Below are 27,692 nucleotides of genomic sequence, written 5' to 3' on the forward strand. Positions count from 1 at the left end.
TGGAAATAACGAATCCACGCGGGCTCAGCATTGTGGGACCTGCACTGGCCTCGGGCAGGCCTGTGCCCACATGTCATTTGCAAGCGTCGTCCATAGCCACTTTGGTCTTATAGCATGTTGATGCCAGCAGCGAGCCATACATTTCTACTATGTGCGATTTTTCTTTGTAATTAGAGTTTTTCTCCTCAGAGAAAAACTTGTTCATTGTGCTGATGGACACACAGTTCAGGTGGCTTTGGCAGATTTCTGAGTAGACTCTGGGCTCATCTGTCCAATGCCCCAGCCTGGTTTCCAGGATAGGAAAGCCTAGTGGTGCCGTACGCTTTGTATCCCCAAGGGCCTCTTCCTTCCCGTTTCTCCTTTCTCCCTGTCTTCCTCCCCCTTCTGCAGCCGAGGGGCTGCTCCGAGCCATTCATCAATGCCAGCCTTATTGTTACCATCATTACAGGGCTTCACAGGAATTATGAGAGTTGGGTAAGTCTTGGCTCCACTGCCTCTTTGTGACGTTGCCACTCCGTGGCTCATCGATTTAGCTGTAAAATGGGAAGAACAACGCTGTATGCCGTAGGGTGTTCCTGTGAAGCTTAGCTGGTGCTCAGAAAGTCCTGCCCATGTTCAGGCTTCATGAAAATAGCTCCCTCCATCCCTCAAGTTGTCATGGAGGGTAGACAGTTTCCATCTGTGGCGGTACAGGCCTGGCCAGCAGTAGATAGGCATCTGCCCAGGGCTTCCATGAGCTCAGAGAAGAGGTGTTGAATCCTATGGGAGAGGCACGAGTCGCTGAAGGGCAAGGTGCCTGTCCCGAGGCTGGACGCTGAGGGAATGATTGCTAGGGCATACTTGGAGCATAGAGCATAGGGAGCAATTCTGAAACTTGGGTCTGCTTGCCACTGATGATGCTCAGCCATCCTGGGGTCTAGCTCAGGGGCCTCCGGAAGAAGGCCAGGGGGACTCATGGCAAGCAGACCCTATCTTGGGGAGCCCAGGTGTTCCATGTCAGCTCTGCCCCTCTCAGCTGGGTGACCCTGGAGAATTACCACACCTCTCTGGGCCCATCTCCTGTACATGTGGGACCAAAACATCATTCTCAGTCTTTTCCTCTCTCCTCCATTCCTCCCTCCCTCCCTCCCTCCCTTCTGCTGGTATTTTCTAGAAGACTTGTTGATGTGTCCCCAGCTTTCTTCCCCCGTCAGAGGTTCTTTGAAGGAGGCTTCAGTCACGCTGACTCATTGTCATTGTTTTGGGAACAAGAGCGAGATGTGGGTCGCCCCATGTAGGGTCCTGACGTTTCACTTGGGGGTCATCTCCAGCAGGCTGATGTCCTCAGTGGATATGGGTAATTCTGGGAGAGAACCCCACGTCTCCTGGCTTCTGGGTCATTTGCTTTCATTTAGGGATAGATCCAAGGGGTTTCTCCCAAAATACGTCCTCCGGGAAATTTCTGAAGAACTTGGCTAATTGATGTACCCACAGAATTTAGGGGTAGGGCTAAGACCAGTCCTTAGAGAGGACATTGCTGGAGAACGTCTCAGTAAAACCCAGCCCTGGTGGATATGATAAATAGCAAATTCACCTACTCACCTCCCCATCCACTGAAGTCACCTTAGAAAGAAAAAGAGGAAAACATTCCACTCACTTTCACCCACCCACCCACCTAGCCATTTATCCAGTATATATTTACACCCTGGAATGGTTTTGAAGTACCAGTTGGCAAGCTATGGCCCCAGGCCACACCTGGCCCTGGCCTGTGTTTGTTGATAAAGCTTTTTTTTTTTTTTTTAAAGATTTTGTATTATTTATTGGGGGGGGGGGGGGCGGGGAGACCGCACAAGCATGGGGAGTTGCAGAGGGAGCGGGAAAAGCAGGCTCCCTGCTCAGCGGGAGCTCGATCTCCCAATGCGGGGCTCAATCCCAGGACCCTGATGATCATGACCTGAGCCGAAGGCAGACGTTTAACTGACTGAGCGACCCAGGTGCCCTCAATAATTGTTATTGGAACATAGCCACAATTATTCGTATACTGTCTGTGGCTGCTTTCACATCGTAACAGCACTGTTGAATTCTTATGGCACAAACCATGTGACTCACAAAAGCCTACAAAATTTACTATATGGCCCTTTACAGAAAATGTTTGCTAATCTTTGGATTAGATCAAAGGGCTAGAGTTGCAGTTCTGACTTCATTAATAAGTGGGTGCATGACTTTAGAGCAAGTAATTTCTCTTCTCTGGGCCTCATTTTTCTCAGCTGTATAGTGTGATCCCCGTGGCACCAATCTCTCACGGGTTGTTTTGAGGAGTCAGTGGGGAAATATCTGTCAGCAGTTGACCCACATAGGAGGCACATATGGTCCGTGATCAGGACACTTCTCTGGACGTGGACTAATGTGGCACGTTGAAAAGCAGGATCCCTCAGTGCACGGGGAGGTGCTAGGGATGACACGTGCCCGGCTTATGAAGACACAGAGGCAGGTGCCCCTGTTGCCAGGCTGTCCCAGGCCAAAGTTTTGCCCCAGCTGAATTACACCATCAACTAGAGTATGTTCTTAAAGACCTAAAAATTCACTGTCTGATCCCTGCTGGTCTCTTTACATCTGGAACACCAGACAGGTACAGCGAGGCCTGCATGACATTGGTGTGCGATCTGAGTTAAATTACTACCAGTATTAACAAACTACAGTTGCCGTTCCCAGCCTCCCCCTCAGAGCTCTAGAGCTCTGATCTTGAGCAAACGTGCCCTTTCCTCTTGCAAAAGCATCTGTGCCGAGCACAGGGAGCACACTGGACAGTCAGGGGAGCAGGACTGGCCCTTTCTGCCTCCGTAGCCGCAAAGTTGCTGTTTTGCTACCACTTCCTCTGTGGGCTCTGAGTCTAGTTTTGAGAAGGATGCTGTCTGTCCTGGGGGGCTCAGAAGTCCCCTCTGTGGTAGATGTGCTCCACCTTTTGAGAAAATTTGAGCTCTGTCACTGGCCTGATTCTGTCCTCCAAACTCAGGAATCGTTGTTCTTTCCAAGGCATAACTACCTGTGACAGAGGCTCTATGAAGGAGCTTGTTGTCATGTAAAACTTGCCTGTGATTCCTTGCGAACATGTGTCTCTGGGGCTTAAATACAAGCATTTGACCCGGTGGCCACCCAGGAATCCCACTCCTGGGTATTTACCCAAGTACTTTTGTCTCTGCTCTGCCCACCCCAAATATGTACAAAAGTGTTCACAGCAGCTTTATACACAGTAGCCCAAACTGGAAACAACCAAAGATCCGTTGACGTCCATGGTACATAGGAAGGAACGCTGCTTTGCAATTAAGAAGCCCCAAATGTATGCATCTGCAATTCGCTGAACGGAAGGAGCCAGACACAGCCTGTCTACTGTGTGATTCCATTTGTAACAAGTTCAAGAACTGACCTACAGTGACAGATGCCAGACAGAGACACCTCCAGGTAGCGCAGACGGGAGAGGCACTGGGGAGCCTGCCGGAGAGCTGGAGGCGTCCTGTTATCTTGACCTGGGTGGTGGTTGTGCAGGGCTGAGCCTGCCCCAGAATACATCCTGCTGAACACGCAAAACCCGTGCACTTCCACATTTAATGCACTTGACTGTTTGTAATGTCTGCCTTAACTTAAGAAAGAAAGAAAGAAAGAAAGAAAGAAAGAAAGAAAGAAAGAAAGAAAGAAAGAGAAAGAAAGAAAGAAAGAAAGAAAGAAAGAAAGAAAGAAAGAGAAAGAGAGAGAGAGAGAGAGAAAGAAAGAAAGAAAGAAGAAAGAAAGAAAGAAAGAAAGAAAGAAAGAAAGAAAGAAAGAGGAGAGAGAGAAAATTCAAGAGTCTGAGAAGGTTGGGCAGTGGAGGGCTGTGCCCTGGTCTGGGTCCCATCTCAGGCCCCCTCAGGAATCCTTGAACCTCCCCACTCATCCCACAACTTCCTGTTCGCAGACCAGGGTCCCCCCACTTGGGGCTCCCTGTACTTTCCATTCTCTCTGCTGGGAGTGCCCGGCACTCCCGTCCTCACCTGAAGACCCAGCTCAAAGGTCACTCTGAGAAGCTTTCCCCAGAGTTTCCGCCCCGCCCCCTGTCCTTTGTACCTTACACCTCTCAATTACAGTGCTTATCATGTTGTGTTGTTGTTACCCATCTACACCTCTCCCCCGCCTCCCATCAGGAGGCCCACTCTGGCACACCCTGGCCATCTTGGGGCTCCCAGGCCAGTGTCCGGCAGAGTGGGCAGGCAACGTGGTACAGAGGTTATGGATCTGATCCAGTCAACGATCTGGACTTTCTGCTGACCAGCTGTGACCTGGGACTACCATTTAGCCGCTCCCAGCCTCCCCTTCTTTCTCCACCTCCCCTCTCGATGGGAGTCCCAGCAGTGCCCCTTTCCCAGGGGCCTTGTGGAGAATAGGCAAGATGGTGCCTGTGACTGCCCGAGGGCCTGGCATCTGGGATTTGCTTGACTTTTGTTGCTCCCTAAAAATATTTCCTGACTTGGTGCGTGGAAATATGCTAACGAGCGGCACAGCCCTCAAGAGTCCTGATGAGCTCCTCGGATGGCAGAAGTGCCCAGTGGCACGGGAGCGCACCACGCCCCGGGCACTCCGATTTCCATCCCACAGTGGTGACTGAGGTTGGAGAGTCCGAACATGGAAATATCAGTTCTTCCTCTGTCATTAAACCTCTTGAGCCATTTGTCCATAAAAGGGGGCAGCTGCCATGGCTGGACTCATGATTAATGAGCCAGAACATGCCTCCTGACTGTCTCCACAGAGTGCAGTCCGTGGAGAACAGCCTTGGCCTGCCCTGGCTGGCCCTGCCCTCATGGCCCAGCCTCCAGGCACTGCTCTGCCAAGGTCTGGGCCACAGGAGAAGGGGCCCCAGCTCTGGTGCCAGGTGGCCCCTCCCGGGCCCCCAAGATGGGCTGGGCGTGGAGGGCTTGGTTGAGATGAAGCAAGAGGGAGTGGTGAGTGCATCTGGGGAAGGCAGTATTTAACAGATGGGGTCCTGCTTGACCTTGGTCTTCCAGAGCTGGCTGATCACCCCTGCAGTCAAGGCCGACTCCAAGCCAGAGCACCCCTTTCTGTCATATCTCTTTGGAGTCATCTGTGGGTGAGGGAGGAACCTGGAGAGGTTTGCACAAAGCCCCTCCTTCCTTCTTGTTGAGGCTTGAAAATAATCACCTTGGTATAATGAGCTCCTGCTTAGTAGAGTTTAACTCGCTGAGCTCCAACGGTGAACCCTCACTGCATCGTGCCCCTGCCTGCAGCCCCCTCTTGGCTGCCTTCTGGAGCCACCCTGTGTAGTTACGCTAGCAAGTTCTCACAGGTGCTAAGCATAGGATGCGCCCTTTGTTACTTTCCACAGCACCCTTAAGATAGGTACACTGTTTCCTTTTTTATTGCAGTGTAATTCATATACCATAAAACTCCCCATAGAGGTCATGTGGAAACTCATGGTTAACTTTTCCCAGGTGGCTGCACCATTCCATGTTCCTGCCAGCGTGGCTGAGGGTTCTAATTTCCCCATATCTTCTCCAACACTTGTGATTCCCTTTTTAAAAATAGCCATCCTAATGGGTGTGAATACTGTCTCACTTTTGCAGGGGAGAGAATGGAGGCTCAGAGAGGCCAAGTGACTCGCCTAAGGCCACACAGCCAGCAAGCAGTAGAGCCTGAATTCGACTCTAAAACTTGTGATTTTTCAAAAAATCTTTTGTCGAAGCATAACATACATGCAGAGAAGTGTACGTATTGTGCCCTGCTGGGTGCGTTTTAACAGTGTGTTGCCACCACTCTGAATTAAGACCTGGAACAGTACAGAAACCGCCTCTGGCACCTTTCTAGCACTGTCCCCATTTGGAGGTAACCAGTAGTGTAGCAGCTCATCCCAGTTTTCCCAGAACGTTCCTGGTTTTAGTGCTGATCATCCAGTGTCGCAAGAAACCCCCTCAGGCTCAGGCAAACCAGACAGCTGGTCACCCCCAGTAACCAGTACGCTGACCTCTCACAGCATGCAGGGGATTTTGCCGACTTCTGGACTTGAGATAAATGCAAGTATGCACTCTGTGCTTCTGTGTCTGGTTTCTTTTTCCTCAACGTTAGGTTCATTTGCGTGCTCTATGTAGCCGTAGGTCATTCTTTCTCAGTTGCGTAGTGTTTCACGGGGTGAATATACCACACTTTCTTCATCCATTCTTCCGTTGATGGACATTTGGGTAGTTTCCAGTCTGTTCTGGTCCAGGGCTGCAGAGTGCTTAGGCAGCATGTGTGTACAGGTCTTCGTGGGAACATATGTCAACATTTGTTCATAGGAATGGGACAGCTGATTGCAGGGGATACGTGTGTCCAGTTCTCGCAGATACGAATGCAGTTTTCCAAAGTGGAAGGAGCATTCTAGCTGCTCTGTCTGTATGCCAACGCTTGTCACTATCTTTCCCATCTGAGCTGTTCTGCTGGAGGATGGTGTGGTGGTGTCACCCTGCGGTCATCCCCCTGATTTTTAACTCACTGTTACAGACAAAGGCCAGGACATGTACCCAAGGTCTCGGTTCTCCTTCCACCTCTGTCCTAAATAGCTCTGTGTGGTTGGTCAAGGCTCAGAACCTCCATCTAGTCTGTCTCGGGGGTGATGGTAATATCTGCCTCCCAGGAGGGCTGGATGTGGAAAGGGCCATGCAGAGGTGGGAGGTGGGCACGGGGAGCATGTGGGGTTGCTCCCAGCCCGTGAGGTCCTGACACTAGGGCAGAGGAGGGATGCCTGCCACCCATGCCTGCTGCCAGCCACTCGGGGATTCAGTGCGAGCCAGGGCTGGTCCCTCCATCCGCGTTCCCTTCTAGACTCACTTGGTCAGTTGCGCAGCTAGCTGTCAAAGGTGCCCCAGGGGCACAGGTGAACAGTGCCATGCCCTGAGAACACAAATTTCTGTCCATGAGCATCCCCCATTTTCCTGGGTAATCTGTCTCCTCCCTGTCTCCAAAGCTCCATGATTGTAGGGCCGTGTCCCTTGCCTTCACTTCTGTGTCCCCAGATGCTGGTCTTGGGTTGTACATGTGAGGGGTCCGTGTGTTGAATGACCTCATGAATTCAGTCCCGAGGTGACCGTTGCCTTAGCCACATTCCTTGTGCTCAGTGGCCCATAGGAGGCTACTGCACCGGACCGTGCAGACACAGAGCATCTCCGTCGTCACAGAAGGTTCTGTCGGGCAGGGCTGTGCTAGAGTTGCTTAGGCTGTGCAGAACTTGATTATTAAGTTCCCTACAACCAAGGAAAGAAGACTAAACCAAATACCGTAAAACACAAGAAGGGTGTGTTTTTCTCATGACTTTCTTGTTCAAAACCAAGTTACTCTTTCTTTACACATAGTTCTAACAAGCTTGGTGTTCTGGCTTCACAGGCTGCAGCAGAAGAGCAGTAATCTTGTGAGGTAGGGTGTAGGGGAAGGTCCACTGGCAGCAATAAGAAGTAGCCATTTGGCATCGGGAGAAAGGTTGGAGAAGCTGTTCAAACAGACACAGCATCTCCAGGTCAGGGGCCAGTAAGGGGAGCGGCAGGCAGCTCTGTGTGCCCAAGAGCATCGCTGGGCTGCAGCACGGCTCACCAGTGGGTGGCGGCAGTACCAGTGGCCCTGGGACAACCAGAAAAGCTGAAATTTTGTTGGGTATCTTTGGTTTATGGAAACAAGGGGAGGGGAGTGTGAAAGGCATTTGAGGCGATTTGCTCCGGGACTGGGGCCCAGACTGACCCATATAGCAGCAAATTGTTACCGCCGCTTTGCTTCTGCGGTACAACTTTCCCTTTGTGGGATTAAAGAGAACATCAAAATATTTTGACAGGCCTTTCCCAAATGAGCCCATGTGGGTTTCTGCCCTTGAGGCCAGGGGGAGCCGTAGGTGGCCTGGGGACCTGCAGGGCTGGGTGGCAGGAGGCAGGCAGATTCCCGGACCCCGGCCGTGCCAGGTTCTGGTCCCGGCACCCTCACGTTCTGGCTCCTCTGTGCGTCGCGCACGTTTGCCGTGTGCGTGCCCAGAGGTATGCATGCCGGGGTTTGGATCCGGCTGGACGAGTTGGCAGAGCCTGGGACCGAGGTCACAGTCCTGGCAGTTATGAGATGGAATCCTGGGTCTGTGACACGTCCTCCCCTCGCGGCACCTCAGTTTTGTCTGTAGCATGTGGATCAACAGGGATAAATGCAGCCCCCTGCCGGTGTTTGCGGTGTGGTGATATGAGATCATACCTATGAAGTCCTCAGCATGGTGCTGGCCACATGGGCACGGCTCCAGAAATGTTGACCAGGGGCGCTTGTGTCTTCGTGTGTGGGAGGAGCTTCACGAGACTTGTGTTTGCAGAGCCTTTGTCCTTTCTCGTCACTGAAAAACCGTGTCACGCACTCTTCACCATACCCCAAAGGTGGAAACCACCCAAATGTCCTTCAGCTGATGAATGACTAAACCAAATGTGGCAGAGCTATTCAGTGGGACACTACTCAGCTGTAAAAAGGGGCAAAGTACTGATAGATGGTTCTGTGTGGATGAACCGCCAAAACATGACACGAAAAGAGCCAGGGAGAAAGGCCATGTGCTGTATAATTCCGTCAAGGTGAAGTGTCCGCACAGGCAAATCCGTGGTCAGCAGCCCTGTGGGGGAGAGGTGATAGGGAGTGACCACTTCACGGGGATGAAGTCGCCTTGTGGAGCGCTGAAAATGTCTTAGAACTAACCTGAGGTGAAGTTACATAACATTGTGAATGCACGAAATGTCACTGAGTTGTACATCTGAAAATGGCCAGTGTTTCACTGTGTATCACATGCATTTCATCTCCGTTTTCTAACAGGCAGCAGGGGAAGGTGAGCGGGGACCCTCTCCTCCAGTCGGAGCCCTTCTAGGGTACCACCACGGAGGGAGTGGTGCCATTGTTATATTGTCCTTGTTGTTGACTATCCAGAAGGGCTGGAAGGGACTTCCCCGTCCTCTGACCTGCTGTCTCTCTTTTGAGGCCAGGCTGTGTGTTGAGGGGGCCAGTGGCAGGAGCGAACCCGTCTTCATTGCAGGTGGGTGGTGCCCCGTGGAGTCGGACTGTGCAGAGCAGGTCCCCGGACATGGTGACTCCAGCAACTTCCACGCAGGCAGAGAGGGGACCTGTCTGTGTCGTGGCTCACCCAGCAGGGTACTGGGGAGGCACCTACCCCCACCCCGTGACAAACAGCCTGCTGTTCTCAGCCCAGGTTCCCAGGGGGGCAAGGTTCCCCAGCCTCCCACGTCCACTGGCGTGGGGAGTGAGCTCATGGAGGGTGTTTCCAGACCAGCTTCTCCTCTTGGGATCCAGGAGCCTCTTCCCCGCTCCCCTTCCCGGGAGTGGTGCTGGGCACCTTCCCAACTTGTACCTTGAGTCAACCTGGAGCCTTATCTTGGGGGTCGCAGACATCATGATTCACATTGGCTTTTAGAGAAATCCCCATGGAAACCAGTAGGCAGGTTTGGGTGGGAGGGAGCTGGCCCCCTGGAAAGCAGGGGGAGGTGAAGCCTGGGGGCCTCCAGGGGGGTGCTGCCTTTGGTCACCCTACTCCCTGCCCGTTCTACACGGGAAGTCTGACAAGGTGCCCAGTTTGGAATGGCAGCTCTGAGGGCCTTTGGGGGTCCCTTGGGGGCCTGATGAAGCCCCTCCAGGCTCTGCTTTCTTGAGTCTAGATCCAGGCATTGAGGGGACACCAGAGAAGAAGCTCATCTCAGAAACAGAAGCAGAAGTAGTATGTTCTCTTCCTGGTCCGGTAGAGACCCAAGACCCCCCCAGACTAGCCCCTCATCAATCCTCAGAGCAAAAGGACAAAGGCATCCCGACCTGTTCCTCACCTGCCATTGGGAAAGTAGCATCCCCGGGAGCCCATACCCTGGCTTGCAGACTCCTGGGACCTGGCCCCCAGCGCTACAGTCACCTCATGGGCAGTTGGTGGCCAGGGTGGTCCCTCTGAACTTACCTGGGCCGGAGCATGGCTTCTAGCAGGACCCAGCCAGACTCGGGGCCCAGGATGAAGGCCCCCCCGGCCTTAGCCAGGGCCCCCCAGGTCTCTTAATATCTCTTTAATGAGAGCAATTTGGCAATGACGTAAAATATGCTCTTGCCCTTTGTCCCAGTAATTCCATTTCTGGGAATCTGGCCTAAGGAAATAATCCTAAATATAGGGTAGAAAAACATGTTTCACAAGGATGTTCATTGTGGAGTTGTTTATAGTAGTGTAAAATGAAACAACCACACTGTCCATGGTCGGGGGCGGGGGGAGCCATGATAAAGAGCAGCCAAATGTTTTATAGCCACTAAATGATAGTTCTGGAAATTATTGTCCAGAATATAGGAGGCGCGTGTGATGTACCATTGTATTTAAAAAAAAGAAAGAAAGAAAAAGGCAAGTTACAAAATCATATGTACCGTTATGACTCGGGCTCTGTAAAAAAAAGTCTTGTATAAAAAATCCTCAGGAAGGTGATACACCAAAGTGCTAATGAGTGGTCTTGACGTGATTTTATCTGAAAGGTTGCCTCCCGTTCATCATCTTCCAGATTATCTATAATATTGACGCATTGCCTTCCTTAGTCAGGTTTGAGTTATAATTTACATTCAGGAAAATTCACCCTTTGAGCGTGCAGATTTGTGAGTCTTGACAAAGGTATACAGGCAAGTAGCTACCACCGTGATGGGGATGCAGAATATTTCCATCACCCCAGAAAGTTCCCCGTGCCTGTTGGTAGCGGTCCCCTCCTGCTCCCCAGCCGCTGGTGACCGTTGGTCTGATTTCAGGCCCTGTAGCTGTGCTCATCCTGGAATGTCACGTGGATGGGAATCATGCAGTGTGCCTCGCCTTGCTTCTACGTGTAGAAATAACCGTCTCTGAAACGTACCTCGCAGAGCTGGATCTCCTAGCTTCCCTCCGGTGGAGGAGCATTTCATTTTTCCTTTTCATCTGACTCAGCCTTTACCCCATGGAGGAATCTCGTCCGCTGTCGCTCTGATCATCATGTTCAGAGTACCAGGGAATTATCAGTTATCTGTGAAACCGTCCCAGCCGTGTGAAAGTACCGAGGACGAAGGAGTCCGTGGGCAGCAGTGGCTCACACCTGAATCCAAAGAGCAGCATTCGGCGGCTTTCAGTCCCGATCCGTCCCCTCTCCCTTGCAAGCCTCCTGGACTCCCGTCTAGGCTCTGTCCGGGAAGACACCCTGGTAACAACGTGGCAGCAGTTATTTCTCTTAATGAACATTTTATTTTAGGGCAGTGTGAGGACGTACAGAAAAGTGACAGAGTTTCCATGTACCCCAAACCCGTTACCCTGGTGGTTAGCATCTCACAGAAACGTGATACCTTTGTCACAACCAGAGAACCAACATTGATAGGCTGTTATTAAAGCCCATGCTTTCTTCAGTTTCCTTTGTTTTTAGCTAATGTGTTTTCTGTGTCCTGGGACCCCATTGGGGATCCCACAGTGCATGGAGTTGTCGGTCTCTGTAGATACAGGCCTCTCATAGTGGGGACAGTCGCTCAGACTTTCCTGGGTTTTGATGGGTATCGGTCAGGTGTTTTGAGGAACCTCCCTCAGTTGGGGTTTATCTGATGTTTTTCTCACGGTTACACTTGAATTATGGGTCTGGGGGAGGAGGACCTCAGAGGTAAAGTTTATGGTTTCTCACAGTAGTTCCTTTTATTGAGCTTTTTGGAATGTTTCAGGTGCTGTGCTAAGCCCTTGACAAACTGGATCTCCTTTAAGGCTTCTTCTAATAATCCTGTCTATTAAATTTTCATTTTACTATTGGATGAAATAGGTTCAGAGAGGTACAGTAACTTGCATAACATCACACAGTAAGAGGCTCAAACACAGGTCCTGTTGATTCTACAAATTTTGCTTTTAGCCAGTATTGCTTCCAACTGGGAAAACAGTACATCTGCTATTAAAAACCAGTACGTATTTATTTATACCCAACCTTTCCCCAAAAAGCCTGTGTTGCAACTTCTAATCAAGGCCACATTGAGGGAACTGAAGCAGGGTCGTGAGAAAGGCAGACACAGGCTGTGAGCAAGCCCCGCCTCCTGGAAATGGCACATGTCAGGAGCAGTCATCTCCTGGAGTGAGCTGCCGCGGGCTTGGTGCGAGCACCACAGTGCAGAGCCTCGTCCCGTCTCCGGGGCCCTGAGGAGGCTGGTGGGAAGCAGAGGCCTCGAGGCCTCAAGGTGTGCTTCTAGAGAAACGAGCCTGGCCACTTGCTTGGTCTGAATAATCAAGTCCTAACAATTTTCGGAATGGGCCTTTCTTTCTTTATATGGTATGGTGTGGTCTGGCAGTTTCCACATGGGCTGGTGGCCACATCGTAGCCCATGTTCTCTGGCCTCTGGGTGTATGGAGGGGTCAGTGGGCTGGACTTTGGAGGCCGACCGGATCTTGAAGAGGGAGAGAGGTGGGTGAGGGCCATGCAGAGAGGTGTTTGGCACATCAGGTACCATTGCTTCTTAAAGGAGATTTTTTTTAAAATTTATTAATTAATTTTTAATTTTTAAATTTAATTTTTAAAAGAATCACAAAAACCATCTTCTCAAGGATGTTATGTGTAGTGATTATAAGTAGTACATGGATGAACACTTTTACATTTAGGAAAATATTCCTTCATTTATTGAGAAAATAATGATCAGCTTCTAAATGCCAGGGTCTGTTTGGGCACTTGGAACAGAACAGGTGGAAATTCTTGGTCCTAAGGTGTCGGAACACTAGCAGGGGAGACAGTCAGTGGCACACGACAAATATTTGAACGTGGGTTCAGAAAATAAATGTGTAACCCATCCTCCAGACCCCTGGTTTCACCGAAATTCTCAGGACAAGATGTGCTGTGGGAGCTGAGTCACAGGCAGCAGAATGTGGAGAACGTAATAGTGCATGGGCTGCCGGCATAGGGTGAAGGGTGAGGGGAGCCCACACATTTGCCTCTGGGAGGTACTGGTGTAACCATCTCGGTCAGACACAGCGGCTACGGGGATTGGTGCCAGTGAGAAGGGCAGGATGAACTTGGCTGCCGCCCCATCCCTGCCCCCCACCGCCCCCCGGATCCCAGCAGCTTTGTTGCACCGCCCGGGCTGTTCAGGAGCTTCCAGGCTGTTCCTGCTTCTGCCCCCTCCTCCTGAGGCTGTTCCCCCTGCAGCACTGCTCCAGGAGCCCTGGCAGGGCCCACGGGTCCCTCTGGGGGTGGCTGCCCATCTCTCCAAGGCATTTCTTACCTGAGCCTTCCTCCCTTTGGCCTTCTGCTCCTCCCCGAACATGCCCAGCAGATTCCCACCCCTGGGCCTTGGCACAGGCAGGGGTTCCGGGACGGACGTTGCCTCCGCCTCTCCAGGCGTCGCAGCTCTTAGCCCCGTGGGCTCCTACTTGGAATCTTGGTGCAGCGCTTGCTATTTGCCTATTTTGTATGTTTGGTGTCTCTTTGCACCACTGGGCTCCCGTCTTCTCCACTGCTGTATCCCCAGCACCTGGCATGTGGGCCTGTGACGTAATAGGCGCCTAATAAATACATAAAATGAATGAATGAGTGAATGAACAAATTGATTGATCAATCTCTCTTACTTCCTGAGCCTATGGCCGATCGTATCCGGAAAATTTGAGGCACCTCATGCCCTCAACCCTCTCCACCCCCACCATCAGCACCTCTGTACCTCAACTTTGGCAGACGGAAATGGACATTTAAAACCTCACGGAGGTCAGAAACCTGACACTAAAATGATCCTGTCAGGCCATGGATTGTAGATCGCATCCCCTCTTGCTTGCAGCTCAGCGGAGTGGCTGGGGTGCTGATCCCTGAGTCATCGGCTCAGTTCAGCCCTGGCCAGCCCCCTTCCCAGCTGGCCGACCACGGGCAAGTCACTGGACATTTCAGCTCCCCCATCTGTGCAGTGGGATGGCCCTGGCGCCTGCCCCGTGGAACCGTTGTGTGGAGGGAAGGAGAGAGCGCTTGCCACCTACCTGCGGAGTGCTTGGCGCCTGTCAGGGCTTGGGAGATGTTAGCTGTTAGATTCTGCCTTTTCAGCTATGTTACACTTGCCTCTGAATTCTGGTCGAGTGTGGCTTCCTGGGGTCAGAGTGACAAGGACCCTGCTGGGACCTGGTGACCAGTGCATTCCCCGGGCTCCTGGTGCCTTCTCTCCGGGACAGGGGAGCTCACTCAGCAATGAGTGGCTATGAATTTTCTCTCTCCCCACCCTCACCCTAGCATTGACCAATGATAGCTATCACTATTCTTTCTTTCCACACAAGTTGTTGAGCCCTCGCCACATGCCAGGCACTGGGGAGAGAGGGCAGGGACCAGGACAGACATGGGCCTGACCTCGCCATGCTGCAGCCTGGCCAGGAGGCAGACATCAGCAGATGACACATAATATAAGTTCATAATAATTAAATACGGTGTGGGGAGTACCGAGGGTCCAGGGAGGGATGTGACCAGGTGGGTCATGGGGTCTGGAGGGTAGCAGGGCCCCCCAAAGTCCCTGTGGAGCTGAGGCCTGGACAGTAGAAGAAGAGAGGCCAGAGATCATTCCACAACCTTTCTGGGACAAGGGGCAGGTTGAGTTTGCAATGCTATCGGCGGGTAGACTGTTGGGGTGTGCGGATGAAGAAAAGAAAGCAGGTGGGGCTCAAGGAAGGAGCAGGACCAGACCCGTGGGCCTGGCGAGGGTGGACGGGAGTGTGGGTTTCGTGCTTGCGCCACTGGGAGCTGTGGAAGGACACTGAGCAGGGAAAAGGGGATCGAGTGTGCCAATGTGGAATGTGGCCCTGGGTGATCGATGGGGAGCACACATCTGTGGAGGAAGACAAGACAGGGAAACCAGTGGGGGTCTGTGACTGCTTTCTGGGCAGGAGAAGGTGGTGGCTTGGCCACAGTGAGGGCCAGAGAGATCCAGACTCTGCTCTGTGCTGGGCCCCGCGGATGCGTAGAGGAACAATGCACAGGCTTTGCCCTCAAGGTGCCCCCAGTCCGGTCCTGACTCTGCACCCCCAAACACGTGGGCAAGTTTCCACCACGACCCATTTCCGCCAGCTGGGCTGCTGCCAGCCAGGAAAGATGGAATTCCTTTGGTTTCCAGAGGTGCCCAGTGTCTGTACCAGTCTACTTGTTGCCAGGGTGGGGATGTTTTCCGGAACTTTCTTGTGAGGCATGGATATTGTGCCTGATCTTGTAACCAATGTGTGTCCTTTCTTTTTCTCTTTTTTCTTTTTTTTTTTTTTGCTGCAGCCAACTGGGTACATGGAAAACTCCGTCTCCTACAGCGCTATCGAAGACGTTCAGCTGCTGTCCTGGGAGAACGCCCCGAAGTACTGTTTACAGCTCACAATTCCTGGAGGAACGGTCTTACTGCAGGTAGGAGAGACAAACATAAGCAAGCAGTTTCTTCTGCCCTGCCCCCCATGCCCTCACCCTCCTCTTTTCCCTCAGAGGAAGGCAGCTAACCAATTACCAGGAGGAAAGGTGGTTTAGCTTAGGGCGCTCTTTTCTCCAACGTAAGAAAGGTAAGAACTGCAGCCCTCTGAGGGAAAGGAAGAGGGAATGTGCCCCAGCTGAGCTCCCACTGCATGCCTGCTGCAGCCCGGGAGCTTTCTATCTTAGGCTTCTTTTTCTCATAATGAACCTGAGAAAATAGGACTTCTGATCTCCATTTTACAGATGAGGAAACTGAGGCACAAAGCCCTGTTGTTAGGCCTTAAAAGGCTATAGAAAAGCAAGTAAGCAATGGATGCCACCTTTTGCTGTACTTCAAGTGAGAAAGGAGGTTCTTGTTGGTCTAAGTCCTGAGACTCTGATGGAAATATGAGCTGTCTCCTTGGGAAAGGGTGCTGTTGGTTGGAAATGATGCACATGTTCAGACTGTCTGAAGCAAAAAGATAATTTGATGCTGTAACTGTCTTAAGGTAATTGGGAAGTCTAAGAGAGGCCTTCAGGCATAACTTGATCCAGGAGTCAGGTGATACCAATATTCAGTGCCTCTCTGTCTCTCCATCTCCTGGCTCTGCTTCTGTTTGTTGGCTTCATTATCAGGGAAATTCCCTCCATACATGGGAAAGATGGACATCTGTCCTTTCGAAAATGTGAGAGCCCATTTTCCTTCTGGTATCTTCCTATAAAATCTCATAGAAGATTCTAATTGGTCTTCTGTAGTTCCAGACACCCCAGGGAATGCCCTACCCTACGTTACATACCCACCCTTGACCATAGGCAGTTGTGTACTCTGATAGTCCTACTAAGACCTTATGGCTGGGGAGAGGTGGGTCCACCAAGAAAGGAATTGCTGTAGTATATACGTGTGATATGTTTATCATTCAGGCAGAGCCATCCCAATTTCCCGCAAGGACCCCAAGTCAGAGACTCCTCATTAGAGAGAATGTACACTCTCTGTTGGGAGAACAGGCCTTTCCTGTAGAAAAAGTTTCTTTCTAACTGTCACTCCAGGGAAATCTGCCCTGAGCCCAAAGAGATGCTTCCCTAAAACATGTTTTCAAAGTGGCCACTAGATTGTATAACAGCATTCAAGCCAAGAGGCACACAGTTCAGCCTCTGAGGAATGCAGGGCTCAACAAGCTGACTGTAACAGCTGATTCTTTAGAAAACTCCTGTTCTTTACTGTCATCTTTTGGAGAACACCAAAACCGTGCCTGCCTGTGTGTTTCCTTCCTGACTCTGGCACCCTCCACACCGGCCATCTTTCTTTCTTTCACGTGCTCTCATCTCTTCCCTCCTCGCCTCCAGCCAGCAGAGTTCTCCTGTCTGTCCTTCCGGCCCCTGTGGGCTGGGGTCTGAGCAGCAGTGGAAGATTCAGGGGGGCAATAATGGGGTTTTGTGGAGAAGTTGAGCCAGTCTGTCCCCTGTGATGGGGAGGAAGGCAAATAAGCCCCTCGGCCCCATCCTTGAAGAGGTCTGGGGCCCTCTGGGGAGCAGAGCTATAAACACGGGGCTGCAGAGACAGCGGCTAAAATAGAGGCACATCCTGGAGGAGTAGGAGCCTGGAGCAGGGAGTGACTCACTCAGCCTAGGGGTTCCAGAGAAGGCTCCCCGGGGACAGTGACATTACAGCTGGGTGTAGAGGGGTGAGTAGGAGTGTGCCAGGATGGGGGGCACACACTCAGGGCAGAGGGAAGACAGGTGCAAAACATGAATGCAGGAGCGGGGAGGCAGGTTCAGGGCCCCGTGGATGTGTCCAGAGCTGTTAGGTCACAGCCAGATTTTACCGGTCTTGTGGGCTGAGTGAAGAAGCCAAGGCTGTATCCTGAGGGCAGTAGGGAGCCATTGAAAGCTCTTAAGTGGTAAAGGGGACAAAGGAGGGAGCCGTCTAGTTGCAGGGCAGAGAGGGCTGAATATGGGAGTGTCAGAGGGAGGCAGGAGCGGTGGGGGGGGGACCTTGAAATAGTCCAGCTGGAGGAGGGAGGGCCCTGAGCCCCCATCTCTTTGGGTGTGTAGCAGTTGTTGCTTCGTCAGCAGGAGGGCCTCATTGCTTCTGGGGCCAGAGGGGGCAGCGTACCCCCAAGGAAGACCAAACAGCAGTGAGGCTGGGAGGGATGTGGGTTGCTGGGCAGTGGAATGTCCCTTTAACCCAGGCCGTGGCTGCGGGCCGGCTGTGATGACTCGCCTGGCTGGGGCTGCATCCGGCGGTGGCCTCACGGCAGAGCTCCCCCTGCCGAGCTGACAGGCGGGCCTGCTCCAGCATCGCCCTTGCTCACTTGCTCGCTGCCCCCCGGCGCTGTGGACAGAGGCTGGACCAGCAGGGCAGGACTCGGAGCTAGGACGGGGAAGCAGACCCAGCCCTCCCCCCATTACTGGGGGAGCCCAGGTGGGTGCAGCACCCCCTCCCGCCTCAGTCTCTCCTTCCACCACTTCCATCCGCTTCTACCTTGTTTCCTNCGCCACCCCCCCCCCCCGCCGTGATTCATGGGTGGCGTGTGGCGGTCTTTTAGATAAATGGCTTCCAAGTCATCTTGGAGGTGGGCTTTGGGCTGGGAGGCCCATGTGATTGTGAGGTGGCTGGGGGGCACCTGGAGCCCCAGGCTGGTGTTCTGAGGTGCCAGGCACGGCACGTCTCACATGCCCTTGTGACAGTTGGCAGGATGCGTTGCTTTGGGTTTGTCCTGATTCTTATGACAGGACCCAGAGTGGTGGCATGATGGAGCAGTCCTCCCTGCTGTGGGTGGAAGACGGGCCGAGAGGCCCCCAGGGTGCCCGGGGAGACAAGGCCAACGGGACAAGCTCTGTCTGGGTGCTCCTGGTCAGCAGAGGGTGAACATGCCTTGAGTCGTGCTGTCCGGCAGCTGCCACTGGCCACACAGGGTTGTCTGCGTTGTAACGTATTGCATCAAATGAAGAGTGCAAATCCGCGGGCCACTGGCCACATTTCCAGGGCTCAGGAGCCACATGGACCTAGTGGTTGCTTATTGGACAGCCCAGAGGAAGAACGCTGCCATCATCACAGAAAGTTCTGCCGGACGGGGCTGGACCCTAGCACTTTTCATTCTGACCCCCTGCTCCAGGCACTGCTTCCCTGCCGGAGGAAGTAGCCTTGCCGTGCTGGACGGTCTGCAGGCTTCTATCATCGCCGAAGAGGGTCCTGTCCTGCTGCACGTGTGCGGCTGTTCACTACCTAGGAATCCTGTTGGGCTTGCAGGGGTCCCCACCCTCACCTGCCCGTCTCTCACTCCGAAGTCTCTGCCGGGTTCTCCGTATCCATGGGAATCTGTTTCCTCCTCTCTCTCTCTCTCTTCCCCCCCACCCCTCTCTCCCCTTCTTTCCCTCCCTCTTTCTCTCTCCCTCTGTCCCTCTCCCTCTCTGCTCTCCCCATCTCTCTCTCCCCCCCATTCTCTCTCTCTCCCTCCTTCTCTCTGTCTCTCCTTCTCTCTCTCTCTCCCCTTCTCTCTCTCTCTCTGTCCCTCTCTCTCCCCGTTCCCTCTCTCTCTCCCCCTCTCTCTCTCTGGCTCTCCCTCTCCCCCTACTCTCTCTCTCTTCCTCACTCTTTCCCTCCCCCCATCCCTGTCTTTCTCCTTCTCTCTTCCTCTCTCTCCATCCCTCCCTCTCTTTCTCTTCCTCCTTCTCTCCCCCATCCCTCTCTTTCTCCTTCTCTCTCCCTCTCTCCCTCTCTCCCCCTCTCTCTATCTCTCCCTCTCTCTCTCTGTCTCTCTCCCTTGCTGTGTTTTGCTCTGTTTCTCTTGCAGTTTCTCTTTCTCTGAGGTTTTTCTCCAGGCCTCTCTCCACCCCTAGCCCTTCTCTCTGCGCCTCTCAACTTAACTCCCTCTGTGTCTCCTCCTCCCTCTGTTCCTCCCTCTCCAACCTCTGTCCCTCTCCCAGGGACCTCCTTACAAAGCTGCTTTGTTAGAATTTGAATCGGTGCCTCACTCAGACCCCTGGGAGCTGACCTATCCGGGTTCAGGGAAGGTTAAGAGCCGCTCTTAGGCCAACGTGCCTTCTCCCAGCTCAGAGACACCGAGCACTCAGCCAGCAGGTCGAGTCGCCAGACAAAGGCGCCAGCCTCCCAGCCTGGTCCAATTGGTGTGTTTCTGGATGCTTTGTGTTTTTCAGCGTGAGCTCCCTAATGCCATGTTATTAGAATCCCTGGGTGCAGAAAGGACCTATTTATCTTCTTTCCCCCCTTAACGCCCTTTGTGCTGGTGTTTCATTGTAAGGAGGTAACTACATAAGAACATAAACGGTGCAATGAAAGTATCCCGGGGGGCTCCCTGCCGGCCCACGGTCGGGGTGGCCAGCATTAAAGGGCCCTGTGGCGCTGGTCATCTGGGGATTTCTGCCTCGCGGTTGGGTGTCTGCCCATCCATGAGAAGTAGACAGAGCCCCCTGCTCCTAAAACCAGGTTTCGGGCAGAACCAGAACAAGGAGCCTGTCCTTTTCTGATGGTCTCCGAGACTGGCTCTTCTCCCGAGACGATCTGCAGAGGCCAGGCGGCAGGGGCAGGGACAGGGTGGGTTCGCTTCTTACTGGAAGCAGGGGAGAAAGAGCTTTCCGGTCTGAAAAGCACGTGCTGTTTTTTCCCTAAGAAGTTGGGCCAGGAAGGAGAACTTGGGAACAGTCACCCACAGTGCACCCTTGGCTGTTTTTCTCACCTCTCGAGACAATACAACAATAAGAGAGAACTTGGCAACTTTTGAAGAGGAAATTAGGCAGAATTTGCCTGGAACGGCGCCCTTCCAGTATTCGAAAGATTTATCGCTAGGAGAAGTTGGCGCTGGCCTGGGCAGGCCTGCCTGTTTCCAGGGGCTCTTTCCCATGCTTGAACGAGTGACCCTCAGGACTCTGAGCTAAGCCCCGCGTCCCGTGGGGCCACGTTGTCTTGGCTCAGCTGCCCGCACAGCAGTATGGAATCCCTGTGCAGAAACTCGCCATGTCCCCTGGGCCAGGCGCAGCCCGGGCCACTCTCCCTTTCATTGGAAGGCACTTAGAGTTGCCTGCACTGGGATCCTGGACATCCCCCAGCAGCCTCCATCCTCCTTCAAAACTAGACAGACCAAAGGAAGGAGCAGTTCATAGGCCACCCTGTCTGGCTCCATCAGCAAGAGATGCACCTCCCCTCTTCCAGAGGAAAGTTCTGGTCCACCCTCTTGTTTGCGGGGTGGGGCCTCCTGGAGATTGGAACCGGAGCCAAGTCCTTCCTCCTCCCCTTTCACTGGCATAATGCCTTCAGATTTCCCAGCCCAGTTCCTGGAAGCCTCATGGAGCTCAGGCACGTGGCTCTCATGTTCAGGGTGGACAGCCTGTGTGGTCAGACAGACCTGAGTCCCCAGCCCAGCTCCACCGTGCTCTGTGTAGCCTTGGGCAAGCAGGGATTACCTCTCTGGGCCAATGATTTATCTGTAAGCTAGAGTCACGAGGCCTGTGTCCTTGGATGGTGTGAGGATCAGTGTATGACATGTAAGATACTTAGCTCTGTGCCTGGTCACAGTAGGTGTTCAGGAGCAGACCACCATGACTATTGCTTGCTCTTAAGTACACCTTAGGGAAAAGAGGGTCTCAAGGCTGAACAGTTCCTTTGAAGTTTTATTGCACGTGAAATTTTCTTCCGTGAGCAGAATTGGTGACGCTTCATCCGTCCATCTAGCTATCCACCCACCCAATCCATTTATACATCTGTCTGTCCACCCATCTGTCCATCCATCTCCCCATCCATCATCCGTCCATCCTTCAGTCCTTCCACCCACCCATCACCCGTCCAACCATGTATCCATCTGATCATTCATTCGACAAGTCAGCCAATCTCTCACTTAACAAACGTCTCTCGGGATTTTGTGGACACAGTGGTGAATAAGTCACACATGGTCCCTGACCTCACAGAGCTCACAGGCTGGAGAGAAGGAACACAGTGAGCTGAGCAATTGCAGGACTGTGGTTCTGTTAGATCATCACCTGATGTGGTCGGGGATGGTGAGGGGAAAGCATTTCAGGTGAGACCTGAAGGATAGATGAGTCGTTCAGCAGGCAGGGGAGGATGGGGTGAAGACAGAGTGTCCCTGGTGGGATGTACGTTCTGTGTGAAGGCCAGCCAGGTCATGCTAGATTGTGCTACAGCGACGAGCAGTCCCCACTTCTAAGTGGCTCGAAACAGCAACTGATTATTTCTCACTCAGGCTACATGTCCATCGTGGGTCAGCTGGGAGCACTGCCGATGGAGCTGGCACCATCTGGAATGTTGCTGGTTACCATGGCAAGGGCCCCCCTGCTGCATAGCGCACTGCTTCCCAACGGCTTCCGCTGGAAGTGACTCGGGTCACGGCCACTCGTGCTCCTTCGGCCGAGCCAGCCCGTGGCTACCAGTCCTACCACAGGCTGGGAGGAGAGCTAGAAACGTTGGGGGAGGACACCGATGACACCACAGCAAGTCTGGGCCTTGGCTTGCTCACCAGAAGTGTGGCAGGAAGGGATAGGTGGGGCTAGAGTTGGGTCCTTAACCTGTGGTCCGTGGTGTATTTCAAAACTGCCTCTGTGTGTGTGTGTGTGTCGGACAGATGCGGCCAGCCTTCTCGGGTGTAGCAGCCCCTCCTCCCAGTGTGCTGGGGATGATGAGCCTAGCAGGTGGGGTGGGGCACAGTTGCTGTCTCCGCCTGGACACCTGGATGGCTCCTCTGCTCTTTGCCTTAGTGTAATGAGTTCACTGGGGGGACTTGGTGACACCAGCCTCACTTGGGAGGTGGCACTTCATCCGACTGGACTCTGCCTCCTTTCCCAGTCCTGTGGGTGGAACAGGTAAACCCCAGGGGCAGGATGGGGCTCTGAGAGTAGCGGGAAGGAGTGCAGGGAAGTAGAGACGGGAGGGTTCTCCCAGCCGAGGTTCTGTGGGAGGAGAGGAGCTTCGAGCTCAGAGAAGGGGTGTGTGTGCCAGACAAGGAACCCGGGCAGTGAGGGTGATGATGTGGTCAGGGGCAAGGCTGGGTCAGCTCCCAGGGGCCGGGCGGTGGCAGGGCCCTCCCACCTGCTCTGAGCCTCAGTTCCTCACCTCAGAGTGATGCGTGCAGAGCGTGAGCTCAGTGCCGGGAGGCACATCAGCTGGTGTTCCTGCCCTGCGGGATCTCAGCTCATGCCCGCGCCTCGGAGGGGCAAGTTCCTGGGCCCGCACTATAGGCGGGGAGCTCTGGAATCACACAGCTGTTTGCCGCTGGGATCTACAAACTGCCCCGCGGAACCCAAACCTGCCTTCTTCCCAGAACATAATGCCGACCTCCTCCGGCTGAAACACTCCCGGGAGGATGGATACGGCTGGGCAGCTGGCTCGCGCTCTCCCATACGAGAAAAGGCTTGGAATGTGCAGGGTGTTCTTCCTGGAAGTTTAGGCTGTGAGCCGAGGTGACCAGGGCAGGTGAGATGGAGTTGTGTCCCTGAAGACACCCTCCTCCCCTTCTAGGCCATGAGGCCGCTGTGAAAGGCAGAACACAGTGGACCCAGCTGAGACCTGGGGACAAGGTCCCGGGCGCCAGGCAGGAGAGGAAATCTATGCGGCCATTCCCACTTCGCAGCAGGCTGCGCACATTGAGGTCTGGGCAGAGCCAGACTGCCTGCAGGGGATGCCAGGAGGGCTCAAGATGGAAGCGGGAGAAGGCGCAGCTTGGGGGCTGGCTGGCTCCTTCAGGAGGAACCCCTGCGGAGAACGTGCTTTGGAACATAAAGTTTTGAGCAGGAAGAAGGGTCCAGTGGTGCCCTGCAGATCAGTCAGGACTCCCAGATGTAAGCAGCCAAAATGGACTCAGGCAATCTCCAGCAGAAAAGGAATATGCTAGAAGGGTTGATGGGAGCCTAGAGAACAGGCTTGGAAAATGGACTGGAGCCGAGGCAGGTGGCGGGACCATGTCCCAGCCTAGCATTCACCTTCACAGGAAGACGAGGCTCAGCCTCATAATGAGTTCTTAGCGCCTTCATTCTGACGTTACTTTGCTCAAGACCCAAAGCCCTGGGCAGGAGCTTCTGACTGACGCAGCCTAGATCACCTGCTCACCCTCAAGCAAGAGAGGGGTCCAGGACCCCCTACAAGACTCCTAACGGGCTCACACGTTGGGGAGGTCCCCAGAATGGGAAGGGGCTGCACCAGGTCCCCAGGGAGACAGGTGTGTGTGTTGGACAGGTTGCCGAGGCAAAGGACGGGCATCGCCATCTACTGCTCACAACCACTGCTCTGCTTGCTGTTGATGTGCTCCTTTGTTCTTGCGCGCCCGGCCCTGATGGTACCAGGCACGCTCAGCAGCGCTGGCGATTTAGAAATGAGATTCTGCCCTCAGGGAACTCACCGTCCACTCATTCATTTGTTCATTCATTCGTTCAGGTCCGGTCGGTCACCTGGTGCCCCAGGCCCGGGGGCTAGGGTGGTGGTCACATAGGGGCACGTGTTTGCGGGGCAGCGTGCTGGGGCCGGTGGACACAGAAGAGGGAGAAATACACTTCTCCCCCTCTTCTTCTTCCTGTCTTCTCTGTCTTCCTTTTTATCCTCACTTAGCCATTCAGCCCAGCCAGTGACACCTTATGGGCACTGCCCAGGCCCACTGTGCTCCCTCAGAACCATAGAAGAGCCCACATCAGCACTAAACCAGTGTGGCCATACCTCCCATACTCGTTTCCCACAGCTGCTGTGACAAGTTACCACAGACGTAGCCATCGAAACAACACAAATGTGTTATTTGTTCACGGTCCTAGAGGCCAGAAGTCCAGCACGGGTCTCACTGGACTAGAATCAGGATATCCCCAGGCTAGTTCCTTCTGGAAGCTCCTGGGAGAATGGGTTTCCTTGCCTTCTCCAGCTTCGCTGGTGCCCCTTGGCTTGTGGCCATATCCCTCCAACCTCTGCTGTGTCTCTGACTCTCCGACCTCCTGCCTCCCTCTTGTCAGGACCCTTCTGATGACAGTGGCTCCCCCAGATAATCCAGAGTAACGTCCCCATCTCAAGGTCCTTAACTGACTCAAATCTGCAAAGGCCCTTTGCCACCTACGGTAACACATTCACCAGGATTAGCATGTGGTCAGTCTTTGGGGGTCCTGTGTCTGGTCTCCCACACCTGCCCCTCTCTCTGGCCAACTTGATGTGTGAAAGAGCACAGACTGTGCGTATGCTGGGGCTGGCTCAGACTGGCTGCTACCAGCTCCTGGGGGCCGATCCTACACATCTCTTCCCATCCGTGGTCCAGGGGCATCCCCCCTTGTGGCACGGGATCAGCCACGGTGGGGTCACTTGCAGCACAGACGGTGGTACATGCTGCGATCAGGGCTTTTTTATTCTGGAAAGCCTGTCGTTCCTCATTTATCAACACACCACTGGCCGTGGCTGCCCAGATCCTGATCACTGCTGTTTGTAGAGGGTCTGCACGTGCCAGGCACAGAGCTAAGTAAGCATTTTACAGGGATTATCTCATTGTTTGGGATCTTTGCTTCGCTCTCCCTAAGCATGGGATGTATTTTATCATCCTAATGAACAAGAATTGTCACAAGACCACAGAGCTAGGTCAGCACTGATAGGAGGTGACTCAGCCACAGACTCTCCAGGGTGCTGCTGGTCCCATGGCAGGCTCCCCTTTGGCCTCCACCTCCCCAGTCAGGTGGTGCAGGCTCTGTGTCTTCAGGGAACTTGAACCCTGAAGGTCTGTTGGAGACTCAGCTGCTGCAGAGGTCCCAGGATCACATGGAAGGTGTCCCCGGGCCCACTCCTTACTCAGGGCAGAGGTGCAAACTTGCCTTGCGTCCGTGGGCTAGCCTCAGTCTGTTTGAGATATGGAACGAGTCTCGGAGCTGGCCCACAGAAGTCGGCTACCCCACTGCACTGGCCACTGAGCTCGTTCGTTTGTTCAAGCCCAGAGATTTCCCCGAACTCTGCCTGGGGAGAGCAGCTGAGCTTCGTCAAGAATTTGGGTGGGGAACCTGGATCCTCAGACAGAGGGGGACCCCGAAGTTGTACCTGCGCGTGCGTGCATGTATGTGTGTGTCCATATGGGTGGGGAATAGAAGTTGGACTTTCATGCTTGGAAAGAGGCTCTGGCCTTTGTGAGAGTCCTTGGACCTTCAAGGTCAGGGTCAACTTAGAGCAGAGGACTGTGGGGTCAGGCAAGAACAGACACTGCATTTCTGCCCTTAGGGATGGTCAGTGGAAAGCCTGGAATGCCATAACTGTGTTCTACAGCATGCATCAGACTGTCCGGGTTCAGGTCTTGGTCCCGCATCTACTGCCTGTGAGCCTGTGGGAAAGCTCCTAACCTCCCTGAGCCTCAGTTTCCTCGTTTGTACCATAGGAGTGACAATGCTGACAGTACCAGCTTGTCAGGGCAGACTTGGAAGGACCCAACAAGCCAGCCCACACATGCACCCTAGCGCTGATGCGTGGGCATGCGTGAGAGGTGGCTGGGCCTTCCTTAGGCCACGTTTTATTTGAGAGGAACTAATGATGGTGGTGGTGATGACAGTAATGACTGCATTTGTGTGTGACCTCCTGCTATGTGCCAGGCCCGATTCTCTGTGCTCCCCAGGAATCCTTCCCAGTCCTCACGACATTCCTGCAAGGTCAGAGTTCATGGCCCCATCTTACAGATGAGAAAATCTAGGCCAAGTTGCCAAGGTCTATGAACGAGGGTGGTGTGGATCTGGGAAGGTTTTGCCCCCATGTGGTGATTTTTAACTCAGGTCTGCTTGAGTTCAAGGCTGGGTGCTTTCTTCCCTGACCTTCTGCAGTTGGCTTTGAAGCCAGCCTGCCTGGGTTTGAATGCACTTAGTTGACGTGAGATCTTGGAGTCCCAGTTTGTCCCTCTGTGAAAGGGGCATAGGGCTAGTCCCCTCACAGGGCTGTTGTGAGGACTGACGACAGCATATGTGGCTCACAAAGGCCAGGCACCTGCAGCAGCGTGTGGTGGAAAGGAGGTACCCAAGCCGCTCCCACCCCCAGCATCCCACCACCATGCCTCTTTCCATTCATCCTGGCCCCTTCCATGATCCTAAATAAGTCAAGATACGTGTACAGTGAATGTTACCAGCCGCCAGCATCTGGAGTCACTCATACCCAGCAAAATAAGCACACAGTGGCAGTGATGTCTAATTTCAGGAAAATCCTGCTGGTAGCCGCTTCTGTTTTGCTTTTGTACCCAGAAGGTTCCACTGGGTGAATTCCTGTGTGAGGGCCGCAGAGCAGACCCTGCTGGATAGAGCAGGCCGGGCCCTGCGTGCTTGTGCCCTGAAATGCTGCAAGCTGGTGACTGGACCTCGCTGTCCTCTTTTGTCGTTGCAGGCTGCCAACAGCTACCTTCGAGACCAGTGGTTCCATTCTCTGCAGTGGAAGGTAAGTCCTGAGTCGGTGGCTCATTGAAGGTGGCCGAACTCTGTCCGGGCCGCCTCCTGCAGGCTCACAGCCAGTCTGTTACCTAGAGGTGTGAAGGCGGACATCTCTTGCCTTCCAGACAGCTCAGCCGAGGAGCCTTGTCCCATTGTGTAAAAGCCTCTCCCCCGTCTCCCTCTCATGTTCGATGCCTTCCTCCCTGCGATGACATTCCTGCCCTGTTGGCCGCTGACTTTGCTCATGGGCTTTCTGGCATTGTGCCTGCTCCCAAAAGGAGCATAGAAGCATTCGCTTTCAGAACAGGGGCTCTCCTGAGGGGGCGGGTGAGGCAGGGCTCAGGGTCTCAAGATGGTGCGTTGAAAGTAACTTCTGAAGGTTGTTCCAAATGTGAATCTACCAGAGATTGAAACACCCAACCATTCTTCCACAGTCTTCGCTTCCTTTCAGTTACCTGGATCTTTGGCCTATATTTGCTGTTCACCCTCTGCATAGGATGGTCCAGAGCCTGTTAGCACATAAGGAAATGAGTCCTCCGCTGGTCACTTTCACGACCCAGGGGCCAGATCTGCTGAGAAGGGTCCTCCCAGCCGCCCAAGGAGTTCACGTTCTGCTCCAGGGTGTGGAATGTGCCCTCAGCTTCTCCTTATGCCCCGCCTCCCCGCCCACCCCCCCACCCGCCTTTTGATCTTTTAGTTTAGAGCAAGCCTTGACAGTCCTGTGGCCTCAGAGAGCCAGCAGACTATGGCTGGAATGACCGGTGCGTGTCCTGAGCTGTCATCGTTACAGTAAGCTGGAGAGCCGCGGAGGGTGAGCGGCTGGGCCTTTGCAGGGCGTGAGACCGCGTGCCATGTTGGGCTGACCAAGGGAACACTCGGAATTCCTCCCGTGCCTCTGAGGGACTC

General features: G+C 53.6%; 1 protein-coding gene across 1 annotated transcript in view; it reads left to right on the top strand.

Moving 5' to 3' along the window:
• CMIP (c-Maf inducing protein) overlaps nucleotides 1-27,692 on the top strand; it is a 129,375-nt gene that overhangs the window by 23,538 nt on the left and 78,145 nt on the right. The window contains exons 2-3 of the mRNA XM_034639430.1: nucleotides 15,243-15,368; nucleotides 26,743-26,793. Of these exons, the coding sequence (XP_034495321.1) occupies nucleotides 15,243-15,368; nucleotides 26,743-26,793 (177 nt within the window). The remainder of the gene's footprint in view (nucleotides 1-15,242; nucleotides 15,369-26,742; nucleotides 26,794-27,692) is intronic.

This window comes from Ailuropoda melanoleuca, chromosome 12 (assembly GCF_002007445.2).
Source record: "Ailuropoda melanoleuca isolate Jingjing chromosome 12, ASM200744v2, whole genome shotgun sequence".
Lineage (NCBI taxonomy): Eukaryota > Metazoa > Chordata > Mammalia > Carnivora > Ursidae > Ailuropoda > Ailuropoda melanoleuca.